This window comes from Macrobrachium rosenbergii, chromosome 17 (assembly GCF_040412425.1).
Source record: "Macrobrachium rosenbergii isolate ZJJX-2024 chromosome 17, ASM4041242v1, whole genome shotgun sequence".
NCBI lineage: Eukaryota > Metazoa > Arthropoda > Malacostraca > Decapoda > Palaemonidae > Macrobrachium > Macrobrachium rosenbergii.
The window spans coordinates 13952889-13976718 of record NC_089757.1 but is presented as its reverse complement, the minus strand read 5'-3'; the positions used below and the strand labels follow the sequence as shown (position 1 = coordinate 13976718).

The window sequence follows — 23830 nt, the reverse complement described above, 5'->3', positions numbered from 1 at the left end:
TGAGTATGTTCTTGTTGATAAGGCCGGAGAAGTCTCCCTGAGAGGAGGCAGAGACTCCCAGGAAGACACTTCTCAGAAAAACCTATAACTCAATCTGACAACTTGGGGAGGAGGGAAATAAAAACTTGTTCCAGGAACTCCCAATGACTTCATTCAGTGCCTTCTGGAAGGGAGAGAACCAATTTTGGTAACCTCAAAGAACCCTTCTTACAAGGAACAGGGTGAAGAAAAAAGTCTCAGGAACTCAATAGCACTGCACGCCTTGATCTGGAACAACGGAAGAAACAGGAGAAAGCGATCCAGTCATGTCATCTGAGCTGTCGCCTTCTGAAGCAAACTTAGAATATTATCCAGTTTGCTATGAATCAGCAACTGAAGGACCAACAATGTCCAAGACGACACTCATGAAGCTGGAGGACATACAACAGAGCCAGTGACTCAACCTGATGGTGAACAGGCGCCAAGGCCTTTCCAACAGCCTTTGGTTGCAGTCTGGGATTCATTGAAACAGAAGGTGCTGGATGCACAACTCCTGATGAAGTAGTTCTGAGGAACATCTGGGAACGATTTTACGACTGTCTGAAGAAGGAAGAGAATTGCTCCGGCTATCCCAGTGACCCAAGGGCACTGACCTCCCTTCTTAGGCTGCCAAGTTTGACTCCTCCCAGGTGCTGGGGAGCCTGGGACTAAAATCTTCGTGGAGGCATAGGACTCACTTGGCCTTTCACTAACGGCCTTTGGAGAATCTGGCAGAATGAACAGCCAGACCCCTCCACTACCACTGCAGGTGCTGCACTATGGGGACCTTGGCCTATGGGGGCGACAGCCACCTCCTCCACTACCACTGACTTGTACTGGGCGCTTTTATCCATCCATAACACTTTCACCGATGACACTAATTTACCAATCAATTGCACAATCAACTCAAAGCAAAAGTCGATTTTCAACTCCAGGCTGGCGTTGGTCTTGGGGTTGGAAACGTCAGAGCCAGGTAAAGGAGAGGGTTGCACAGGTGGAGGAGATGGAATGGGATCGGAAGAAATTACAGGTGCAATTGCATCCAACTTAGCGGATGAATCCTGACTAGCTAAAGCTTTAATAGATTCCCTAGCAATAGCTTTCCTCTTCCTATCTCTAGCTAGTTTCTTAAGATGTTAATCTAAAGTCTTCCACTTCTTTAAATCCCAGTCGCTACACTCCTCACAACGTATATCCACAAAACATGTTTGACCCCTACATTGAATACAAACAGTGTGAGTCGTAAGATTCTTTAGTCAGTCTAGTATTGCAGCCTTTGCTACAATACCTAATACTAGAACTACTAGTGTCAGACATCCTGGAAAATTCTAATACAAATCCAAAAAACAGACAAAGGGTTGTAAACCAATGATCAAAACTCGCCTAACACTATCTTAATTACGCTGAACAGCTAAGAAAATAAATACTTCACCAATCGAAGATAGAGCGAACAACCAGCCAAGTATAAATTTCAAAATTCAAGCTGCTGCCAACAGCAGTCCTTCAACCACAGCCGGCAGAAACAAATTGAAGCCCTTTGCTATGCTGTACCTTCTCTTACACCCAAAAGTGGGCGGGGCACGTTGCCATAACCAAAACAAACTAGTGTGACCTGCAATTTCAAAATTTTAAGCTGCCGGTTAAAAGAAACTAACAGCTATGTAATTATTGGGTAACAAAATGACAAATATGTAGATCTTACACTCCTGATATAATAAAAAAAAATACACTTACATTCTATACCAATTTTCTCAGAAAGTGCACAGTCCAATACTACCTTTGCATAAAACATATGGATTCTAAGGATGGTTTGTTATCATTAAGTAACGTATATTACTGAACAGACTGAAGTTAGAAGTTTAACTTACATTTAGAATTTCCTGCTGTGCTTGATGCACATTGAAAGTGTTGCCTTCCAAGAGTCCATCTACACCCTCCTCGTTTAGACTCCTAAAAAGGAAAAGAAAAAAAAAGTGAATTCGGTTCTTTGGCACAAGGCTCAAGACTGGGCAGGTAATCAAAATTACATATGAAAAAAATAAGATTTATACTGATAAAAAAAAACCTTTATATACTACCACCATTCCATATCATAGTTTACTAAAAATGACATACTGTAGTTTACTTAAAATGTGGCCCAAATAAGGAAATTCATGCACGAATTCCAGACGATGATTTCCGATGAAAAATGAAATTTTTATGATAAAATAACGTTTCACTTATACTTACCCGGTAGTTACATATAGCTGTCGTCTTTGACGTCACGGCAGTATTCAAATTTCGCGCTAGCGCTATCGTTACAAAAGGTGATCCCTCTACCCCCGCCCTCTATCGGGGTATCGGGAACCGTCCCAAGAACACGTCATAAGTTTTTGCCCAACTGCCCAGGTGAGGGGAGGAGGGAGGGTTATGATTATGTAACTACCGGGTAAGTATAAGTGAAACGTTATTTTATCATAAAAATTTCATTTTCACTTATACAACTTACCCGGTAGTTACATATAGCTGATTGGCACCTTGAGGAGGTGGGGCACTGGCAGCTAATAAAATTCTTGGAATTATCTACTTGCAACAAGTTAGACATAGGTTCCTTACCTTTAAAGGTAGCTGACTCAGTGGTTACTGCCTCTGTAGTCTGCTGGCCTTTATATTGTGCCGAGGGATATAAAGGGATCCGTGTGTCGGACACAATAAAAACAGTACCTGCCGTGAGAACATGGCTGCGTGCGGACAAGTTTGATGCCCTTGATCACGGCGCAGTACAACGAACAACAAAACGAGGGATCACCTAACATTACCATAAAACCAATACCAAAGATTAAAAACTGGAAGATACTAACACATCATGTATTTCCAGGCAACCTTCAAAAACAACAACCCCAACACCAAGGTGAAAATGTTAGTTAAGGAGCGGACTCCTTTTCACCCTCCCCAACACCGTGTCAGTCGCAATAAAGGGCCCCAGCGTGCTGCACTCTTCGAAAACAGTTTGCACGTCCACTAAATAATGCGATGCAAACACTGACTTGCATCTCAAAAAGGTGGACTTAACCAAGTCCTTCACAGATAAGTTTCTGCTAAAGGCTACAGAAGTCAAAACCGCTCTAATCTCGTGGCGCTTTTACTTTAAGAATACTCATCTCGAGTCAGCACACTGCTCATGAGCTTCTTTTATCAGGCTTCTCAAAAAGAAAGAAAGGGCATTCTTAGAGAGAGGCCTAGAAGGATCTCTAACCGAGCACCAGAGGTGGTCATTGGGACCTCTGAGCTTCTTAGTTCTCTGAACATAGAACTTGAGAGCTCTCACAGGGCAGAGGTACCTTTGGGTTCTTCGGGACCGACCAATTGGGAAAGGTCCTTAATTTCCAACTCTCTTGGCCAAGGTCTAGACGGGTCTTCGTTCTTGGCTAAGAAACCAAGAGTAGACATACATACTGCCTTCCCTTAGCAAAGCCTACTCTTTTGTCAATCGCATGTAGCTCACTTACTCTCCTGGCCGTAGCCAGAGCTACCAAAAAAGTCTTTTTCGTGAGATCCTTCAAGGAGATGTTAGCCATCGGTTCAAGGACTGAGACCGTAACCATCTCAGCACTACGTCAAGATTCCACGCCACTGGTCTCTTCTGGTCTCTCTTTGACGTATTAAATGATCTAATCAGATCTGAAAGGTCTTGACTCAAAGACACTTCAAGACCCCTATGTCGAAAAGACCGAAGCTAACATGGCTCTATACCCTTTAATGGTAGGTACAGCAAGCTTTTTCTCTCTGTGGAGGAACAAGAGAAAATCGGCCATCTGGGCTATAGACGTCAAAGAAGAAGACACGCCTTCTCTTCGACACCAGGACCTAAACTGTGTCCACTTCGCCTGGTAAACACTGTCGGAGGATTCTCTTCTTGGCTTCGCGATAGCTTCCGAAGCCTCTCTTGAAAAGCCTCTCTTTCTGATGAGTCTCCTGACAGTCTGCAGGCGACAAGATGAAGAGCGGACAAGTTTTGGTGGAACCTCTGAAAGTGCGGCTGTCTGAGTAAATCTGGTCTCTCTGGCAGAAGTCTCGGAAAGTCTGACAGTAGGTTTAGAAGGTCCGGGAACCACTCCTGGACGGCCAGAATGGAGCCACCAGAGTCATCCTTACGTTTGATGGCTTGAGAACTTCGAGATTACTTGCCGCCAGGATCTTGAGCGGGGAAAGGCATACAGGTCCAGGTCCGACCAGTCCATGAACATTGCATCCACGAAAAACCGCTTTGTTGTCTGGAACTGGAGAGCAGTAAAGGGGCAGCCGAGTCGTTTTGTCGGTTGCAAAGAGATCTATGAGCGGACGTCCCCATATCTTCCAAAGCTCCTCGCAAACTAGGGGATGTAAAGTCCACTCGTTGGATAGGACCTGGTTCTTTCTGCTGAGAAGGTCCGCTGCTACATTTTCTCCCCTTGAATGAATCTCGTTACTAGTCTGGTCCCGATCTCCTCCGTCCAAACTAGAAGCTCCCTCGAGGTCTCGTAGAGGACCACGATGAGTGCCCCTGTTTCGAATGTATGCCAGAGCGGTCGTGTTGTCCGCCTGGACCAAGACGCATTTGCCTTCCACTTCTTTTGAAAGGCTAACAGGGCTAAGTGAACCGCTTTTAGTTCCTTTTTCGATTGATATGCCAGTTTCTCTCTTCTCTTTGCCACTGGCCCCGAAACTTCTTTTGTCCCCATAGTCGCTTCCCAGCCCTTGTCAGAGGCGTCGGAAAAAAGAGTTAGGTCTGGGTTGGAAGCTGAAGAGGAAGTCCTTGTGACAGCCTTCCTTCTGACCTCCACCAACGGGCACTCCTTTATCTTTTCGAAATGGCGAATGTGAAGGAGTCCGGGAACTGTTTCCTGGGCCACTTCTCTTGCAGGTAAAACTGCAGTGGTCTCAGGTTTAAAGCGCCCCAGTTTAAAAACTTCTCCACTGAAGTTAAAGGTTCCCACGAGGCTCATCCATTCGTTCATGAACAAATCTTCCTCTGCAGAAAGTCGTCGATCTTCTGCAGGCATGAGGCTATCCGTTGGTTGGACAGAAAAGCCTGAAAAGTCTGAGAGTCCAGACTCACTCCCAAATAGACAATCTGCTGACTGGGAGTAAGGCAAGACTTCTTCTCGTTGATAATGAGGCCTAGAGACTTCGTTAATTGAAGAGTCTTTGATAGGTCCTCCAAACAGCTCTCCCTCGAAGCAGCTTTGAGCAGCCAATCGTCGAGGTACATGGAAACTCGAATTCCTTCCAGGTGAAGATGTCTGGCTACTGACAACAGGATCCTTGTGAAAACTTGCGGGGCTGTCGACAGACCGAAGCAGAGGAACGGAACTGATAAACCTGTCCCTCGAAGACGAACCTCAGGAACTTCCTTGAAGCTGGGTGTATCGGGACGTGAAAATAAGCGTCTTGGAGGTCTATCGAAACCATCCAATCCCCTGATGTAAAGACGCCAAGACCGACTGAGTTGTCTCCATGGAGAATTTTGTCTTCTGAACGAAGACATTCAACGCACTCACGTCCAGGGCGGGTCTCCATCCCCTGATGCTTTCGTAACCAGGAACAGACGATTGTAGAAACCTGGAGATAGAGGGGCATGAAGCTGTTCTATCGCTTCCTTCTCAGCATGGCTCGGACTTCTGGCCGAAGGCCGTCTAGTTTCATGGGTTGTGCGAGTCGCCTGTAAAGAAACTGGAGCCTCCACTAAAGGAGGTTTGGAAAGGAAGGGGATGGCATATCCTTCTTTTAAAACTTGGATCGTCCAAGGGTCTGCCGAGATCTGTTGCCACTCTTGCCAGAACCTTTGCAGTCTGGCTCCTACAGCTGAATGGAGGACAAAAGGTTCATTTCTTCTCTGGAGCAATCGAGGTTCTAGGCGTGGCTTTGCCTTTTCCTCTGGCCCTGCCAAAAACACGTTTAGAGGGTCTTCCTTTATACTGTCCATACGAGAAAGCGGGGGACGAAACACCGCGCACAGAAGCGGTAGAAAGCACAGGTCTCTTCGCTTTCTTGGCAGACTGCGACAAAAGATCCTGGGTTGACTTCTGGGCTAACGCCTGGGAAATTGCAGCAACTAACTCTTGCGGAAACAGATGAGCCTTGTTTAAAGGAGAAAACAAGAGAGCCGACTTCTGGCTTGAAGAAACACCTTTTGCTAGGAAGGAGCACCAAAGTTGCCTCTTTTTGAGAACCCCTGTCGTAAATAAAGAGGCCAGTTCTACTGCACCGTCGAGATGCCCCTATCCATGCAATCCACTACTCCTACCACATCATCCAAGAGCTCGAAAGGAAGATTAAAATCCTTAATCTTCCTGGCTAAGGCACCGTCGCCCAGTCCAGGAAGCTCACAATTTCAAGAGTCCGAAATACGCTCTTGAAAACTTGATCCAGTTCGGAGGACATAAAGAAGACCTTCGCAGAATTAAGTGCGGTCCTCCTACTGGCATCCATGAGACTGGAGAAGTCCCCCTGTGCGGAGGCAGCCACACCCAGGGAAAACATTTCCCCAGTCTCGTACCAACTCCGGTTACGGAAGGACGAGGAGGGGGAAGACAGAAGACGTTCTTTCCATTTTCCCTCTTCTCGGCCAGCCAAGCATCCATCTTCTTAAGGCCTTTCTTCGCCGACACGGACAGGACAAGTTTGGTAAAGTCCGAAGAAGAAACAGAAGCCTTGTCCCTCTTGTACTGGGACCCAGGAGACGGAGGAGCATGCGAGGCGAGAACGAATCAGGGAAGTTCTCAATAAAGAACTTCAAGAGCTTCTTGTAGGAAGAGAGTTGGGAGACTTCTCCTCCTTACACTGCTCCTCTAAGCCCGAGAGGAGTTCGTCAGAAAGTGGGGATAAGTCCAGCTGGACAACATCTTCATCCAAGTCTCCTTGAACTGAGACTTGAGTTACACGAGCGGGGGCTGGAAGGCTAGTGACATATTCTTGCTGTGTCACGAAAGAGTTTGAGCCTGTTGAGGAGCCATCGGAGCGCAGTTGATACAGCAACCGAAGGTGGCGCCAAAGCGGAGCCATCGGTACCACAACGACAGGAGGCGTCAATGAAGGCGCAAGCGGCGCGCTACGGGCGGCAGACATAGTCGTCGGCGGCGGCGCCGCTGGTATCACAGGAGGCGCCAAAGGAGGCGCAATCGGCACAGCAGCCAAAGGTGGCGCCAACGGAGCGCAAGCGGCGCGCTACGGGCGACAGAACGAGGAGTTGAGGTGGGCGCCTGGCATCGTGGGAGGAGCCAAAGAAGAGACTTGATTTTTAGACAAAAGTTGTAAAATCGAGTCCAAACGGGCGTTAATTCCGTCAATCACAAGCTGTTGAGGTTCATCGAATGCTGGAGCAGGCGCCACAGGAACAGGAGTCACAGGAGTCGCTGGCGCCAAAGGAGCAGGCCTCTCAGATGTAATCGTCTGATAGGGAGGATCCGCCCGATAACGAATGAGACGAGTCTGACGAAGAAAGCCTCTCGGTTCTGCCCAAAAGCTACAGGAGGGGAAGGATCCTCCAGAAGAGCCTTCTTCTTAGGAATCTTCAATGGAGAAAGCAGACGAGACCTCTTCAAAGGTCTAGAAGAGTCGCGAAAACGCCAACCTCTAGGCGGGGAGGAACTCCAACTGGATCCACTCGACACTCTCCGCTCCTCACCTTTTCGGTGGTGAGGGCCAGCAGCCTGGGAAGCGGCAACAGGACTGCTTGAGGGGGCAACTACTCGGGAGCAGGTCCCACTCACCTCCTTTCGGCTTTCGGCATGCCTTCTCCCTGGAACCTGGGAGCCTGACAGGGGCCTAGACCTGGGAGCGTGAATGGGCCGAGAAGCTACCTCCTCCACAACACTTACACAAGGCACAACACTCGCATTATCACTGCGGTCTACTAACCGCTGCAAATTGTCCCCCATTTTCTGCATGGAAGACATAAACGCATTAAGGACTGACACGGTATCAGGATTGGGAGAAACGGTGTCCGGGGTAGGTAAAACTACAGGAACTACAGGGGGAGCAGGGATAATAGGATTTACAAAACCTCTTGACTACCTCCTGACCTCGAAGACCTAGAAGAGGCCTTCCTAATCCTATCTCTTTCTAGCTTCTTCATGTACTTCCCCAAAGCACTCCAGTCAGACAAAGTTAAAGTTCACACTCGTTACAAGTCAAATCAGCAGAACATTTTTGCCCCCTGCATGAAAAGCACGAAGTGTGCGGATCTAGACTAAGCTTAACAAGCCTGGTTTTGCAGCCTTTGCTGCAAAACCGGATACCACTAGAACCAGAATCAGACATAATAGTCTAACTAATAAAAACTCTCAAGCAATAACTAGCGCCAGCAAAAAAAACAACAAACCGAGTACTTCACCAAAAAAAGGAATTAGAAGTTCGAATTGTTGAGAAATACTACCAGCAGCAGAACCGTATTACGGTTCGGCACGGCAAAACTAATGACGTGTTCTTGGGGCGGTTCCGATACCCGATAGAGGGCGGGGGGTAGAGGATCACCTTTGTAACGACGATAAGCGCTAGCGCGAAAATTTGAATACTGCCGTGGCGTCAAAGACGCGACAGCTATATGTAACTACCGGGTAAGTTGTATAAGTGAAATTTGCAGTTCTGCAATATGTTTAGCGATCTCGGGAGCACCGACATACACTGGGTCTTGGTTTCATTGTATAGGATATCAAATTCCTCTGCATATTGGCGGCAGGTGTCAATGAGTCGCTGGAGACCTTGCACTGGTGGGGAAATCATAACCATATCGTCGGCATAACAGAGGTTGTTTAATGTTGTTTCGTTGATAGTGCCGGTTCGGCACGGCAAAAACTAATGACGTGTTCTTGGGACGGTTCCCGATACCCCGATAGAGGGCGGGGGTAGAGGGATCACCTTTTGTAACGATAGCGCTAGCGCGAAATTTGAATACTGCCGTGACGTCAAAGACGACAGCTATATGTAACTACCGGGTAAGTTGTATAAGTGAAATTTGCAGTTCTGCAATATGTTTAAGCGATCTCGGGAGCACCGACATACACTGGGTCTTGGTTTCATTGTATAGGATATCAAATTCCTCTGCATATTGGCGGCAGGTGTCAATGAGTCGCTGGAGACCTTGCACTGGTGGGGAAATCATAACCATATCGTCGGCATAACAGAGGTTGTTTAATGTTGTTTCGTTGATAGTGCATCCAACTGGGAGTGAGTTCAGTTTGACATTCAGGGCATCTGTGTACATGTTAAACAGGTATGGAGAGAGAATGCCCCCTTGCCGGAGCCTGTTTAGGGAGCCGAAGGTGTGCAACAATACGTTATTTGACAGAGAATTGCTGTGTGGAGAACCAACAACATAAAATGCCAATTAGATATACAGTAGAGGTGTGCCTCGCTTGATCAGCTTCAGGTAGTTTGCTCTGTCAAATGCTTTTCTCACATCTACAAAACATAGGAAAACAGGAGAGGCTGATATGTAATAATTCAGCAATTCTTTCAGGATATAGATGCAGGTGTTGGTCGAATGGTTTGCTTTAAAGCCGAACTGGTTGTCAGTAGTGTGTAGAAAGGGGAGAAGTCTCACTAAAGGAACAGACTCAAGTATCTTTGACACAATTGTAGTAATTGCAATCGGGTGATGATTGCCAAGGTCAGCTGCATCATTTACTTATTTTTTATTCATGGTATTAAGGTCAGCTGCAGCATTTACTTGTTTTTTATTAATGGTATTAAGTGAACTAAAAGTAGGGAGTCTGGGAGAAATTGGTGAATTATGCACGCATTGAATACAGCAGCTAGCAAAATGTAAATTATCGGATGGCAGAATTTGAAAGCTTCAGCAGGCAGACCATCGCAGCCGGACGATTTATTATAGGCAGTCCCCGGTTAACGGTGGGCTCAGTTAATGGCGATCCAGTTTTACGGGGCTTGTCTAGCGACGAAAATCGGCAATTTACAGCGCTGAAAATTGCCGATTTCCGCTTATCGGCGCCAATAATTGGGTATTGGCACCGATACATACCTAACAGAGGTGCCGATAACCGAAAATCAGCGCTTTTTGGCGCCGATAAGCCCCAAATATCGCCAAAAAAGCGCCGGAAATCACCAATTTTCGGTTATCATTACACCCCCAGAACGTAACCCCCACCGATAACCGAGGACTACCTGTATTAGGTAGGTTGTTTATGGCATCGCTGATGTTACCTGGCGTTATAAGATCTGCGAAATGAAACAATGTTACCAGTAAGGAGGTTTTCTACATCCCTTTGGGAGTCTTGATCATTTATGCAATTCAGGATAGTGCTGAAGTGATCGCCCCACATTCTGCAATAGCCTTGTCACTGATGGCATCTCCTACTCTCTGTGATAGCTTTTTAGTTTTGGGATTTAGGGATTGAATGTCTTCCCAAAGACGAGGGTAATCGCCAGATTCTAATTTTCTGGACATTGCATCATCTCCCAGTTGCTTTTCATTCAGTCTTCAATGCTTAAGGGCAAGTTTGAACTGCACTCTTGCCTGCCTCATTAGCAGTGCAAAGTGTCCTTCCCTTGGGCTACCATTTTGCCTCCACAGTAAAACCATTTCTCGTGAATGTGTATATAGATCTTTAACCAAGTCATTCCATCCAGGTACATTACGAGAGTTGCCTTGATGGGATCTATAGGTATCCCTGCCGGAGGCAAGCATAGCGGAAATTATATTTGAATAGAATTCTTTCAGATTTCTCTTGTGATGGTCATTTCTACATTTTGGGCTAATGCACAGTAAGGCGTCTGCCGGTTGAACTATTGACCGTAGCCTAGTTTCCGTGGTTTCCCTAAAGGATCTGGTTTTCTGTTTTTTAAAGCCCAGTTAACAGCAGGTGGGCGATCAGTTATGGGGTTCACGGTAGGGAGGGATGGGGTACTGAATGACACCTGTGAGGGAATGTGATCATAGCCTGTTGCATGATTGTAGTGAATGTTGCGGGTCACAATAGAATCATGAAGTTGCAGGGATGTGATGCAGTGGTCCAGCCTGGAGGTTGTATTTTGTCCGTTCTATTTTGTACATAGGTATAGGAGTAGGAAGGGAGGAGCATTACATCGCTAATTTGGAGAGCGTGATTTTGACAGAAGCAAGAAAGTTCGTTATAAAATTGTTTTGTGGGGTGAGAATTAAGGTCCCCAATTATACAAATATGATCAGCAGTAGAATCGTGAATAATGCTGTGTAACTCACCTAGGATCGTGCAGTACTGATCAAAACTTGTTATTTTCCCAGGGCATATAGGCTAAACATTAATTATTAGGATCTTAGAGTCCCCTACTATCACTTAAAACCCCAGCAATCTATCACTCCTAAAGGTCAACACATTCACCATACTGTCTAATGAATTGTGCCACAGGAAAGAAAGGGCCCCTTTCGGGCTACCGGCTATGGTGTGATCTGTAACTTGCATCGATGAGATCAAGAAAGCTCTGAAGTCTTCATGCTCTGAATCGCAGATGGCAAGGTCATGAGGCCAGAGGAGCGTTCTTGTAATGCAATGATGCCTTTGAAGTCTTTGCAGAACATGTTTAGGGGAGGCATGTTCCACTTGAGGCCAAAAATATTCCAAGAGATTATGTCTAATGTATCCATGGCAACTCACAAAGCTGTGAAATGAATGAGTTGATCATTTGGGCTGGTGGGGGGTTGGCCAGCGGGGTTGGGCATTCACTAGCCATGGGAGGTTGACTGGCACTTGTGGTAGAGGGCGAGCCTGCGTCTGAACCCCTGCTTAGGGTGTTAGTAAATTCCCCTAGGGGCGGTTGGTCTCGGATTAGGTTGTATCTTGAGACTTTTATATTAGGACTGAAATTCTTGCCTTTAAGAACATCGAGGTGCTGAAACAGGCAGGTAATCCTGTAAGCCACCTTATGTTTGATTCTGCATGGGAGTTCGTGGGAAACAAGAGGGTTGGAGCTCGTGAGAAACTTGACTCTCTCTACTATGGCATCTAACTTCACCGATGAGCGTAAATTGTGAATCGCAACATGACATCCCTTCTCAGGTTTCGGGCGAGGAGATTCACGAATGTTGGGCTTCGGTCCAGCGGACAACCGAGATGTTCTTTTCTTTTTTCTACTTGTTTGTGTCTGCCAACCCCCAGTCCCCTCATGATCATTCACATCCTCATCCACGACGGGGGGTTGTGGGGGAGAGAGAGGGACACAAGACTCATGAGGGCTGGTGTTCGTCACTGAAGATCTACCTTCCACCGGAGGCACTGGGGAGGGAGAGGAGGCCCATGACTGCTCGAGACGCATTCCTTTCCTGAAGGATGAATGGGTCTCCGAGAGAAGGGCCCTGGCCACTGCATATGCGACAGACTCGTTCCAGACTTAAACTAGCGCTTAAATGGTTTCTTGAACATGAGGAGCAATTAAGAGCGAGAGCACTTGGTCAGCATCTAGTCTCTAAGAGTATGAAACATTTTTAGGCAAACATTAAATTACTGACTAAATATTTACTAAAAAGAAATGTGCTAATGTCCCCCATAAAATTGAAGAGGCCATAGGTTCTAAACAAATACTCCTATTGTGGAAAATGCATTTTCAATCTGTTTTGAATATCTACTAGGAATACTGTGGAAAGAAAACTTAAAATAAGTGATGGTAACTTTAAATATATTACTCTTGATATGGTAAAGAAAGCTGCTCATTCTTTGTCCATCAATAAAGCAGTGGGAAGTCTACAAGTATGTTCCAGACTATTTGCTCCTGTTGATATGCCTTTTTTTTTATTCATTCCTTATACATTCGTTTTTGTCTGCTCCTGATAAGAAAGTTATAATAGTCCCACTTTTAAAAAATGTAACCAAAGATCCCGCAGTTAAAAACTATAGGCCAACTGCAATTGTTACACACATTTCTAAAATGCCAGAATAAGTAATATTAGCAAATATAAGGGAATCTTTATATACAAGTGAGCATCAGTTTGGGTTTAAACCAAATCAAGGCACACAAATATGTGTTTATGCTTTAAAAAATGTTATCAGCTATTACCACATACAAAATACGCCTGTATTTTTATGCTTTTTATATGCCAAAGCAGCATTTGATTGGATGAACTATTGGAAGCTGTTTGATATATTGTTGTGCCGAAAAGTACCAAAACATTATGTCAAGTTACTCAACTATTGGTTTAACTTTCAAAATTTTGTTGTTCAATGAGATGATCAATTTTCTAGCTACTTAGGTAGCAGTAATGGCTTGAGACAGGAAGGCATTTTCTCACCCTACCTCTTAACATTTATGAAGACAACCTGAATATTCGACTGGCTGGTTCCAGAATAGGATGTCACATCGGGGATGTTGCTTTTAATAATTTTAGCTATGCGGATGGTCTAGTTATTCTTGCTTCCACTGCTAAGGCACCTTGAAAACTTGTAAAGATTTGTGAAGACTTTGCCACAGAACATGATATATTATACAACACCAGCAAAACTGTGCATGTTGAGTGCTTTCTGGGCCAAATAATTACTAGTAACAATAAGAGTAATGAAGATACTGAACAACAGCGTCAGAAGCTCTCTGTGAGAGAGAATATGCTTGTAAGAAAATTTAATTTCTGTGACGATGAAACTAAAGTTCAATTATTCAAAACTTTTTGTACAACTTCACTATGGTATCACTACGCAAGAAACTTTAGGAAGACTAAGAGTGTGCCATAATGATATAATAAGGGGGCTCATGGGGGTCGCCCAAAGTAATTGTGCTTCACATGTTTTTGTGGCACTGGGTTTGCCCTGCCTTGATATTATCTGGCGCCACACAGTATTTAGTTTAAAACAGAGAAATCAAACAATGTTTTGATGCAATTGCTAAAAGACTGATGCGTCTTTATTATTTACATTACATGATGAGTGGCACAGAATACTCTACTGACAGATAAAACTGTTTTTTTATTTTCTAAATTTAGAATGATTTGTACATAATGTTTATTATATAGATGGAGAATAATACAGTTATTATTGAGCTTATTTATGGTTGCTTTTTAGGTCTAGTTGCAAGACCCTTTTTAAAGTTTTTTATGTTTGTTGGTAAGATACACACTTAGGATGTGATAACTGTATTTTTCTGTAAATTTGTTTGCTTAATAATAAATCAAAATTGTAGCCTCTTGGCACCACTACTTTTATTTGTAATTTTATTGTATATGAATTCATATTCGAAATAAAGTATTATTATTATTATTATCATTAATATCCTACAATTTTAGGGGGCCAACGTGGAAAACAGGCTTTTGGTGGATGAACATACAAGAGAGAAATAACAAGCATGTATTTTAACATACATGATACTCTGTAAGTTCTAATTTTGATTAAGGTAACGTTTATGAAATTTTTTAGATGCAACATCACACACTTGGTAAGTAAGGACCTGGTGACCTAAGTACACACACTTGGTAAGTAAGGACCTGGTGACCTAGGTAATGTCAGTGGGGAGGGGGCAAGGGGGATGGTCATATTAGGATCTGGTACTGTAAGTTACATTAGGTTACCCCATTATTTCATTTATATAGAGCCCCAGGTTAATTTAGGTGGGGTCAAAGGAGCAAATCCCTCTCAGCCAGGTTAGGACCCAGCACCCTAGGTTAGGTTAGGTGAAATGGATCCCTGCATTTCACTAATTTTGCATCCCCCCCCCCCAACCTAAAAACCTGAATTTCCCAATGTGGTCCACCATAACTGAAGGATATAAGGGGGGGTTCCATATCCAAGACTTCCATTAAGCTACTGAAGTGAATATCAGAAATGTTTAATAAACACATTAAAATAGACTATAAGAAAAGCCCACTTTCAATCTTGGAATATGATTAGGTACTAGGCTAAGGCTTACATTATGCATTACCACCATGCCTAAACTAGGCTAATGTAGTTTGTAGAACAATGGGAGCAGGCTCTAAAACTACCTGCGAGCCAAACCTTAGCCTATATTTCTGATGTTTAGTATTAGGTCTGGCTTCATCAGCTGAACTGGATAAAACTGAAGCCTACTACCACAGCCTAGGCTAGTTCCCACCAAGTTTTTGTTCACATGTTTTCTGTTTATGTTTATGTTTATAATATTTACCATCTTACATTTATGTTTTTACTTTCATCACCCGAAGGCTTGTACTAAACATGGTGACCATTTTGCACGTAAAGTTAGGCTACTGAACAAGAGGGGCGCAATAATAAGTTTTAACCTCAACTGGCCGAGGCCTATGTAGAATGACAGGACCAAGGTGTGTAGACAAAAACAAGCCCAACCTTCCTAACCTTACTTTGGGTGCCATGCCCTGACCTGGCCCGGGGGGGCATTGCCTGTCCTGGAACCCCCCCCAAAAGTAACACTGAACATCAGAGACAATGGACTCGGCTTCCATTCGGAGGTAGTCTGGTCATTCTGCAAACTATCCAGCTGGGCCCCTAGATTAATTACGGTAAGCTAAGCTTCATGGGTTAAACAATGACACTACCCGTCTGGAGTAATGACTTCTGCAGATACAACTGCAACACTCTCCCTGACCTAAAGTTAGCTTACTCCAAGGGGGCTTAAATCATGTTAAATTTAGCCATGCCTAGGCAAGGCTAACAGTTCAATCTACAATCATGGGTAGGCTACAGCCTAGCTTGAGTAGGCTAGCTCTCTCAAATCTTCCGCCTATATGAAATTAGGGGCAAAACAAACTCACCATCCATCTGTTTTCATTCGCGACAAGACTTCCTTGGCTGAAACCATGATGTACGACGATCGTGGCTGGGAAGCCGAATATTTCGATGTTTTAACGTGAAACTGGGATGGACTGACCAGACGTCAACCTGGCTTTCACGGACGTCAGAGACCAAAACAATAAGTTGTTATCAGCTTGGATGAAAACGTTGAGCACCAAGATCGCCATGATGAAAAGAGGCAGTTATAAAATTGTCACATGTATTACCGGACATCATTAAACTTTGCCTAATAACTCAAAAGTAAAATAGTGGATTTTAAATTCAAAGTCACATCTTTGAAGTTTATACTAGCATCCACACGTAACTTGAGTTATTCGAGTAGTATCTTAAACGGCCCACCGCGTTCTAATTCTGGAAAAGCTGTTTTCTTATATTAGTGTGACATTTCAATTTTCAACCCAAACGCTTTACTGAAAATTTCAAGGTGCTGTATAATACAGTCGCGTCCTCTTTCATCTCAAAGTAAACAAGGATTTTGCTTGATACATGATTTTTTTTATGCTTACTTTAATTACAGAGTCGGGTTTCAGTAATTTTTGTAGTGCTGATTTTATAAACTAGGATGAACCACATCCGTAGCGGTAATAAATTCTTATGAAACTGTTAACTTACCAATGAGTGATATGATAGCCATCATAACTATCTCAAGGGTATGGAATCTTAAATGCCCTAGTCTAATATTCTTGGCTTGCTGTTCCTTTTATTGTAGCAGAAAGTTTTTTTTTTTTTACCCCCCTAACTAATATAACCTGTCTTATTTCAAAGACAGGTCTATCTCCACCTTAAGTTTTCATTCTTTTAGTTTTCATTAAGCCTCTGCTAGATAAAAGATTTAAGTAGCAAACTCCAGTTGTTTTGCTAGAAAAAAACATTTATCCATAATAATTCATCAGACCCACTTTAATCCCTTCACTCATTAGTTTTACATTGAAAATTTTTTATCACCAATAAAAATACGCCGTACACCCTTCCATTTCTCAAAAATATTATATACTGTCCCAACTTTCTCCCAGTACTCTACATTTCCTTTATGGAACTCACTATGTTCATGGTGTACCGTAAAAAATATAGTTATTGGAAATAGCTAATGTACAATAACTACCAGCTTTTTCCTGCTAATATACCCGCTAGAATGACTTACCGCAGATGTGATGTTTGTATGGAAGGATAACTAAATAACAAACCACTATGAAATTAAATTTTGATTACAGGATGTAGAATTAAAGAAAAAATAAGTTTAACCAGACCAATGAGCCAAAAATTGTATCGGGAAGGGTTTGTTCTTCATACTTTTTTCTTAATTGAATCTGGTTTCGACAGAGAACTTCAAGATTTTATCTGATATCTGTCGATGTAGCTCATGATGAAATGAGTTTATAGGTACCTATCATTATGTTTACATTTGTCACTTTTGTCTTTAGACACTTTGTAATGGAAAACTTAGGCAACGGAAACAGAGTACAGTAGTTGGATGTCAAAGTGTATGTAAAACATACTTGTTCAAAATCTTCTGTTACAATTACAGCATTTTTCTTTCTGAATGGATGCTTCTTATGTATAGATGACCCCAAAATTGAAAGGAAATGCATGCACAAACCCCAATCACTTACAGCACATCATCATGGTCCTTATCCTTATAGTCCTCCTTGCAGGAATTCATGATCATAAAACAAGGCAGCTTCATGCCCATAATTATCTTAGATACTTTAATAAATGACATTCATCCACGCCTTTTTGCTTCAAAATTTGACATCTTTCCTTTACACTATCATCAAACCTGCAGGCAACAGCTTCTTGACACAATCTTCATTCCTATATTTTTCTTTCCCCACAACCAAAAGATGGCCACCAAGCTAGCATTTGTTTTCAATATGCTTTTCCTAATATTCCTGATTGCCACTTTAATCCTCAATACGGCAAATCAATTCACACTAGCCTTCCTGGCCATAGGTTTCATACAAGAACATTCAGAGGAAGCATTCACACCATACAACCTTACCCACCTAGTTAATGGTAGGTGCTTTTTTCTTCACCTGATAAAGCTTATCTTCAATTTTAACAGTAAATTTCATAATCCTTCTCATTCTGTATTTTTATTTCTATTCATACCAAGCCCTAAAAGCAAGTAAATTCTGTTGAAAAAGTAGCTCTTGTACATTTGCTCTTTATCAACCTATTTTCCAAAGAAATATTCCTTAAACTTAAAAACTTCTAAACACCGATCTTTCAACGTCAAGATTCCACTTCCATAAACCAATCTTCCTTACTACTGTGCTGTCATTTAAGCCCCCAGACACAAGACCAGATTTTGTCTAGGAGACTTAGTCTGTTGGCAGACAAAATCTGTAAACAAACAAGTCTGTTGTTCATATGGCCATTTCTGGCCAGTCAAAGTCTGGGTGGAGGTGAGCACAGTATGGCAATTGCAGCATGGTTCATAGCCAAAAAAACACTAAGAGACTGGCACTGTGCCTTATAAATAGGCATATGTGTGAAGAAGAGAAGAGCACTTGGTAAAGGGGAACTATGTAAAAGCTGGTTCATGAAAAGGAAAGCTCTAGGAAATCATGTGACCATTCTAAGAGAGGTGCAGAGGGGGCCAACAAATGCTTCTAAAGTTATGTAAGAATGAACCCCAAGACCTTCCATTCTCTACCTCACAAAGTTAACCGCCGCCCCCCCCCTAGCAATCTAGTGAGAAAACAATTAAGAGAAGTAATGTGATAACAGAAAAATTAACAGAAAGGAAAATGGATGCAAAAAACTTTTTAAACATGTATAATACATAAGATAATGCTTGAAGATCACGGACAATATACATACGGTAATTTCATATAAAAATGATTATACTGTACCAGCTAAAATTTAAAATAGAACATTATAATATATGCCTATTGATATCAAATTACAGGTGTATTTTATTCCAATGATAAATATATAATCCTCATGTTCACCATCTCTCTATACCCGTTATTATTTTCATTCTGTATTATATAAAATTACTTTAGTAATATGACAATATTTAAGCTTTTCATATACAATACCTGTTTCTTATAATAAATCTAATGCATTGGCTCTTTGCATCAATCTTTGTAACATTTGTATGCCTGGCAGTTGTGTATGTTACTCACCCCAGACACTGTCTGGTGTCTTTGCTCAAAATGCTCTACATACACTTTGGCGATGTGTACGGCACACAGAAGCGGCGAGTCATTTCTTCAAGTTCTTTCATAAGTCACCATGTCATCATAAGCATGAGCTTATATCCACTAATGAGATTTTCTGCCACTGGTTAACAATTCATGTGACTTTGTAGAACAAAAATCCTTTCAATAACACATTTGCTTATGAGGTTTAATTAAAAACTGGTAACATTCACTGTGAAGCAAGCTTTAAACGACCCAAGTTGGCAAAATTTACACAAGAATGACAGCATGGACAATTTTGACAAAAGACTATACACATCAGTGGAAGGTATGGCAACAGTAGACAGGCTTTTGCAGCAGAACTGAACTGTGACATCACAGTATTTTAGATATACAGTATAGCACATGCATGCGAACAGCTAAAAAGTTTCCATAGCAAAGTAAATAAACAAAACTGGAAATAGAGAGTTTGAGGCAACAACAGATCTTAAGATAAAAGACTTACCAGCACTAACCAAACATCTTTGCTGCAAAATGACAGTTTAAGGGCATCATGCAAACTCTTGGTTTAACCATACAGTATATCTAAAATTCCGTGTTTTATGTTTGGTTATGCATAATCCTTTGTAGGTAGTAATGTGCATACAATACTGTTAATACCGTAGTATACTGTTACCTTTATTCTTTATACCAACTAATCCCCTCCTAAAGCAGTCTCTAACTTCACACTAAAACATTTGATGTGAAATATTTTTCTTTCTATTTCAGTTCATGTAAGAAAACCTATTTTTAATACTACTGCTATATGCAAATATTTTTAGCTTACATTTTTACGAACAGTGACCTGCTCCTTCATTTACTCCAAGTTATAAAACACTGTGAATATCAAGCTTTATGTATCATTAATGTACTTGACAATCTTCACTCCTCTCCAAAAATCTTAGGTTGAAAATATTTAAGAACATGAAATTTTGGGTGCTTGCAATAAAAAAAATAAATGCTAATGCAGTGCAAGAATGCCTCTTTCATCTGGGACTGGAGAGCAGTACATGGGCAGTTTGTGATTCATTGAAGTGGCGAACAAATCCCAAGCGGGACCCTTCCACAATTTGAAGTCTGTTCGCTACTGCTTGATCCAATGAACACTCTGTCCCCACTATCTGGTATAGCCTGCTCAGGGTGTCTGCAAGAATGTTGTTCTTCCCCGGAATGTACCTGGCCACAGGTGCTAGTCCCTTGAGTTCTGACCACTCATGTATCCTTGTTTGTTCAGGTAAGCGACAAATGAAGTGTTGTCGCTCATTACTGCTGTGGTCTTGCCTAGTGAAGACTCCTGGAATGACTGTAGAGCTAACCAGGCTGCTTTCATCTCCAAGACATTGATGTGTTCTTGAAATCCCTTTCCAAACCACTTGCCTGAGATGACAGTTCCATTTAGGTGGTCATCCCAAACCCCTTTGGGATGCGTCTGTGAAAAAAGCATATCCAAGGCTGACTGGCTGAGTCGAAGTCCTCGCAAATGATTCTGTGGATCTCTCCACTGCTGTAGGTTTATGTTCTTCTTTGACACTGGTATTAGGCCTTTCACTGATTCTGTTTGACCCTTACTCTTCTCCTTTAACTTCCACTGCAAGGAATGAATGTGAATTCTGCCCCTTGTAACCAGTTTCTCCAAGGATACAAGGTGTCCTAATAAAATTTGCCATTTCTTCTTAGATTGTAGGGGTTTGGAGAGGAACTGGCTGGAGATGTTTAGGAACTTGGCTATTCTCTCTTGAGACAGATAGGCCATAGCCTTCTTGGTGTTAATTATCACTCCCAGGTATCTTGTCTCTTGAGTCAGAATAAGGTCTGATTTTTTGGGGCTGACCAGAATTCCCAGTGTTTTTAATATATTTAAAATTAAGTCTCTGCTTGAGGGCTTGTTCTGCTGTCTGAGCTAGAATGAGCCAATTGTCTAATCATCTCAGAAGATGAAGCCCTCTTCTGTGGGCCCATTCCGAGATTAGTTGAAAGATTCTGGTAAAGACCTGGGGAGCCATTGCTAGGCTTAAGCAGAGAGCCCTGAACTTATAAGTGACGTTTTCTGAGGAAAACCTGAGAGACTTCTTGGAGGAAGGGTGTACAGTATCGGGATGTGGAGATATGTGTCTTGAAGATCTAGGAAGACCATGAAGTCTCCTTCCTTTATTGCCGCCAGGACAGATTGGGGAGTTACCATTTTGAATGGAGCCAGGTTTAGGTAAGTGTTCAAAGTTGACAGGTTTAATGGGTCTTCAACCTCCCGATGCTTTCTCTACCAGGAAGAGATGGCTGTGAAAACCTGGTACTAATTTGTCTTGGACTATTTCCATAGCCCCTTTACTTAGCATGTCTCTCACCTCTTGCTGGAGGCTCTCCATTTTGGTGGAGTCTTTCTTGTAGGGGAGGAACTTGAGTGGGTTAGATGTCAAGAGCAGTTTTTACTGAAGTAGAGGATATAACCTGCTCCTTCATTTTGCCACTCTTCCCACTTGTTCCCTGGACAGCCCAACAACCTGGTCTGAATATGTGAAGGGGGGAGCCTCGCCGTTTCATTTACTACCTCCTCTCTTCACTGCTCCAGCAAGTCTGCTTGATCAGAGGGAATGGAATGGAATATATAGTTTAGGCCAGAGGCCAAGCACTGGGATCTAAGAAGTCATTCAGTTCTGGAAAGGAAATTGAGAGTAGGTAGGTTTGAAAGGTGTAACAAAAACCTCACAGTTGCACTATGAAATAATTGTTAGGAGTGGGTGGAACGGAAGATGGAAGAAAGAGGATATGAATGGAGGTACAGTAAAAGGAATGAAAGAGGTTGCAGCTAGGGGCCAAAGGGATGCAGCAAAGAACCTTTAGTAATGCCTACAGTGCACTGTATAAGGTGCACTGACGACACTAGCCCACTACGGGGCCTGACTGGAGGGGAAAAAAGGAACGGTAAGGTTGTCTTCCTTCCTCTTTTGTTCTTCCTCTGAATGACTGTGATCCTTGTAAAAATTTTTGCTGAAAAGGTTGTCTGCCAGCCCTTGCCTGTCTGTCCTGATGTTAGGTACTGTAGGGCTGCCTTCTAGGGGCTGATTTAACAGAGGAAGAGGACAGCCTGTCCTTGGCCTCTTCTCTTCTGTCCATCCACAGCATCTTGGTTCAAAGGTCCGGGAAGAAGTAAGTAGAAACATTAGACACAGGGGTATTCTTCAAATTCAGCAAAGAATCTGAGATTTGTTTCTGTTCTCTAAGGAGACATTGTCAATTAATCTAGAGAAAGTAGAATTCAAAGTCCTGGGAAGAGAAGTTGGATTCCCAGTGATATAGAATTTTGCCCGTCGTGTTCGATGAGGTGGTAGCAACTTCAGAGATCTGGAAGAGGCTAGTGAACCTTCTTCCCCCGCTATAAGTTTGTCAAAGTCTTTTAAGGCAGACATTACCATCGGAAACCAAGGCAGACAGATGGAGTGTTTGGTCTCAGGAATGGTCTACACCATTTGTTCCATAGAGATGTTGGTGGTATCTTCCAGAGTTTCTCTCTCTGGTTCTGGAAGATTTAAGTTCTCTCTAATTTTTAATATAAAGTCTCCAAAACTCAGATCTTCAGGGAGAGAACTAATTTTTAATATAAAGTCTCCAAAACTCAGATCTTCAGGAAGATCTTGGAGGGCTCGATCCAATTCATCCTCTACACCTGAAGGGTTTAACAGGCTTGAAGGACTGGGTCTGTTCCGTTCCTCGCTACATTCATGGGACTGGGTATCTTGTCTCCATTGGCCGATTCTGTCACCCAAGAGAGGAAGAACTCTTAGTTCTCCATCAGCGTCCCAACTCAGGGATCGGTGCATTAACCGCTGTCTGGAACAATGCAAAGCAGTGTGACTCAAAGCTTGAGGGGGTACTGTGCTGCGTTATGCTTCTTGAACATGAGTGGGAGGCATTCTCCTAATGTCGACAAGAGGAATGGTTCTTCTCTGTATGCCGTTCATGCTTCTGGAATGTGAGCAGGAGGTGTGACCATAAGGGAAAGGTGACAGAGAAGTGACAGATAAATGAATGGACAGTAGTCGAGAGCAATGGCTCTTGTCTCCAAGTCTCTCATACCTCGAGGAGGCACTGTGTCACGTTACGCTTCTACATAGAATGTGTGAGGGAGGTGTCCCTGGAAGGGTATGGAGATTGACAATCCTTAAGCTTCTTTCTCAGTCTGGGATCCATTTCTGTAAAGGAACAGTGAGCTTTCTACTGAAGTGTCTTTTTCTTAGAGGGCACAAATGTAAGACAAGGTTTCTTCTGAGCTGGGTGCAGAGGAGAATCTGGATCTGCGGAGGTGGTTCTATGTCTCTTCTGTTGCAGACCGCTCGGTCCCGCTTGCTTGACATCACCCAACAAGCGACCCCATTGCATCTTTATGGACTTGGTACCAGTTGTGCTCCCACCCAAAATTCTTTAAGAGTTTGCCAAAAGAGAAATCAAAATCTCCCATGGAAATTCCTTCGGAGCAGAATAGGAAGGCTGAGAGAAAAAGGTCTGCCTGGGAGTGGTGGGTAGCGGAGAAGGGGAAAGGATGGGTATCGGCTTCTTTCTTTGTCTCTTTTCATATTTCTCCCACCGAGAAGAAGGCAACTCTTTGCACTCACAAGTCATTTCACAAGAACATTCAAAACCCCTACATAATATACACACAGTATGGGGGTCTACCAACACCGGAGACATAAGCTTCCTACATGAATTGTCTTTACCCGTACAATAGCGTAATACCTGTTTTCCCATATCTTCCACAATGAAGAACGAAACACAAAAAACTGTAAGATCTGAAAAAAGAAATAACTCAATATTACACAAAGTTCCGTCTACGCACACAGAAGAAAAAATTTTTCGATCAATGGGCAAGACTGAACAAGCACACTCACACTAACTACATCACAAGATCAACTC

General features: G+C 43.0%; 1 protein-coding gene across 1 annotated transcript in view; it reads right to left on the bottom strand.

Annotated features, from left to right (window-relative positions):
* LOC136847558 (tudor domain-containing protein 3-like) overlaps nt 1-15867 on the bottom strand; it is a 75340-nt gene extending 59473 nt beyond the window's left edge. The window contains 2 exon segments of the mRNA XM_067119282.1: nt 1887-1968; nt 15701-15867. Coding sequence (XP_066975383.1) covers nt 1887-1968; nt 15701-15747 — 129 coding nt within the window. The 5' untranslated portion in view covers nt 15748-15867.
* Nucleotides 15868-23830: the final 7963 nt, after the last annotated feature.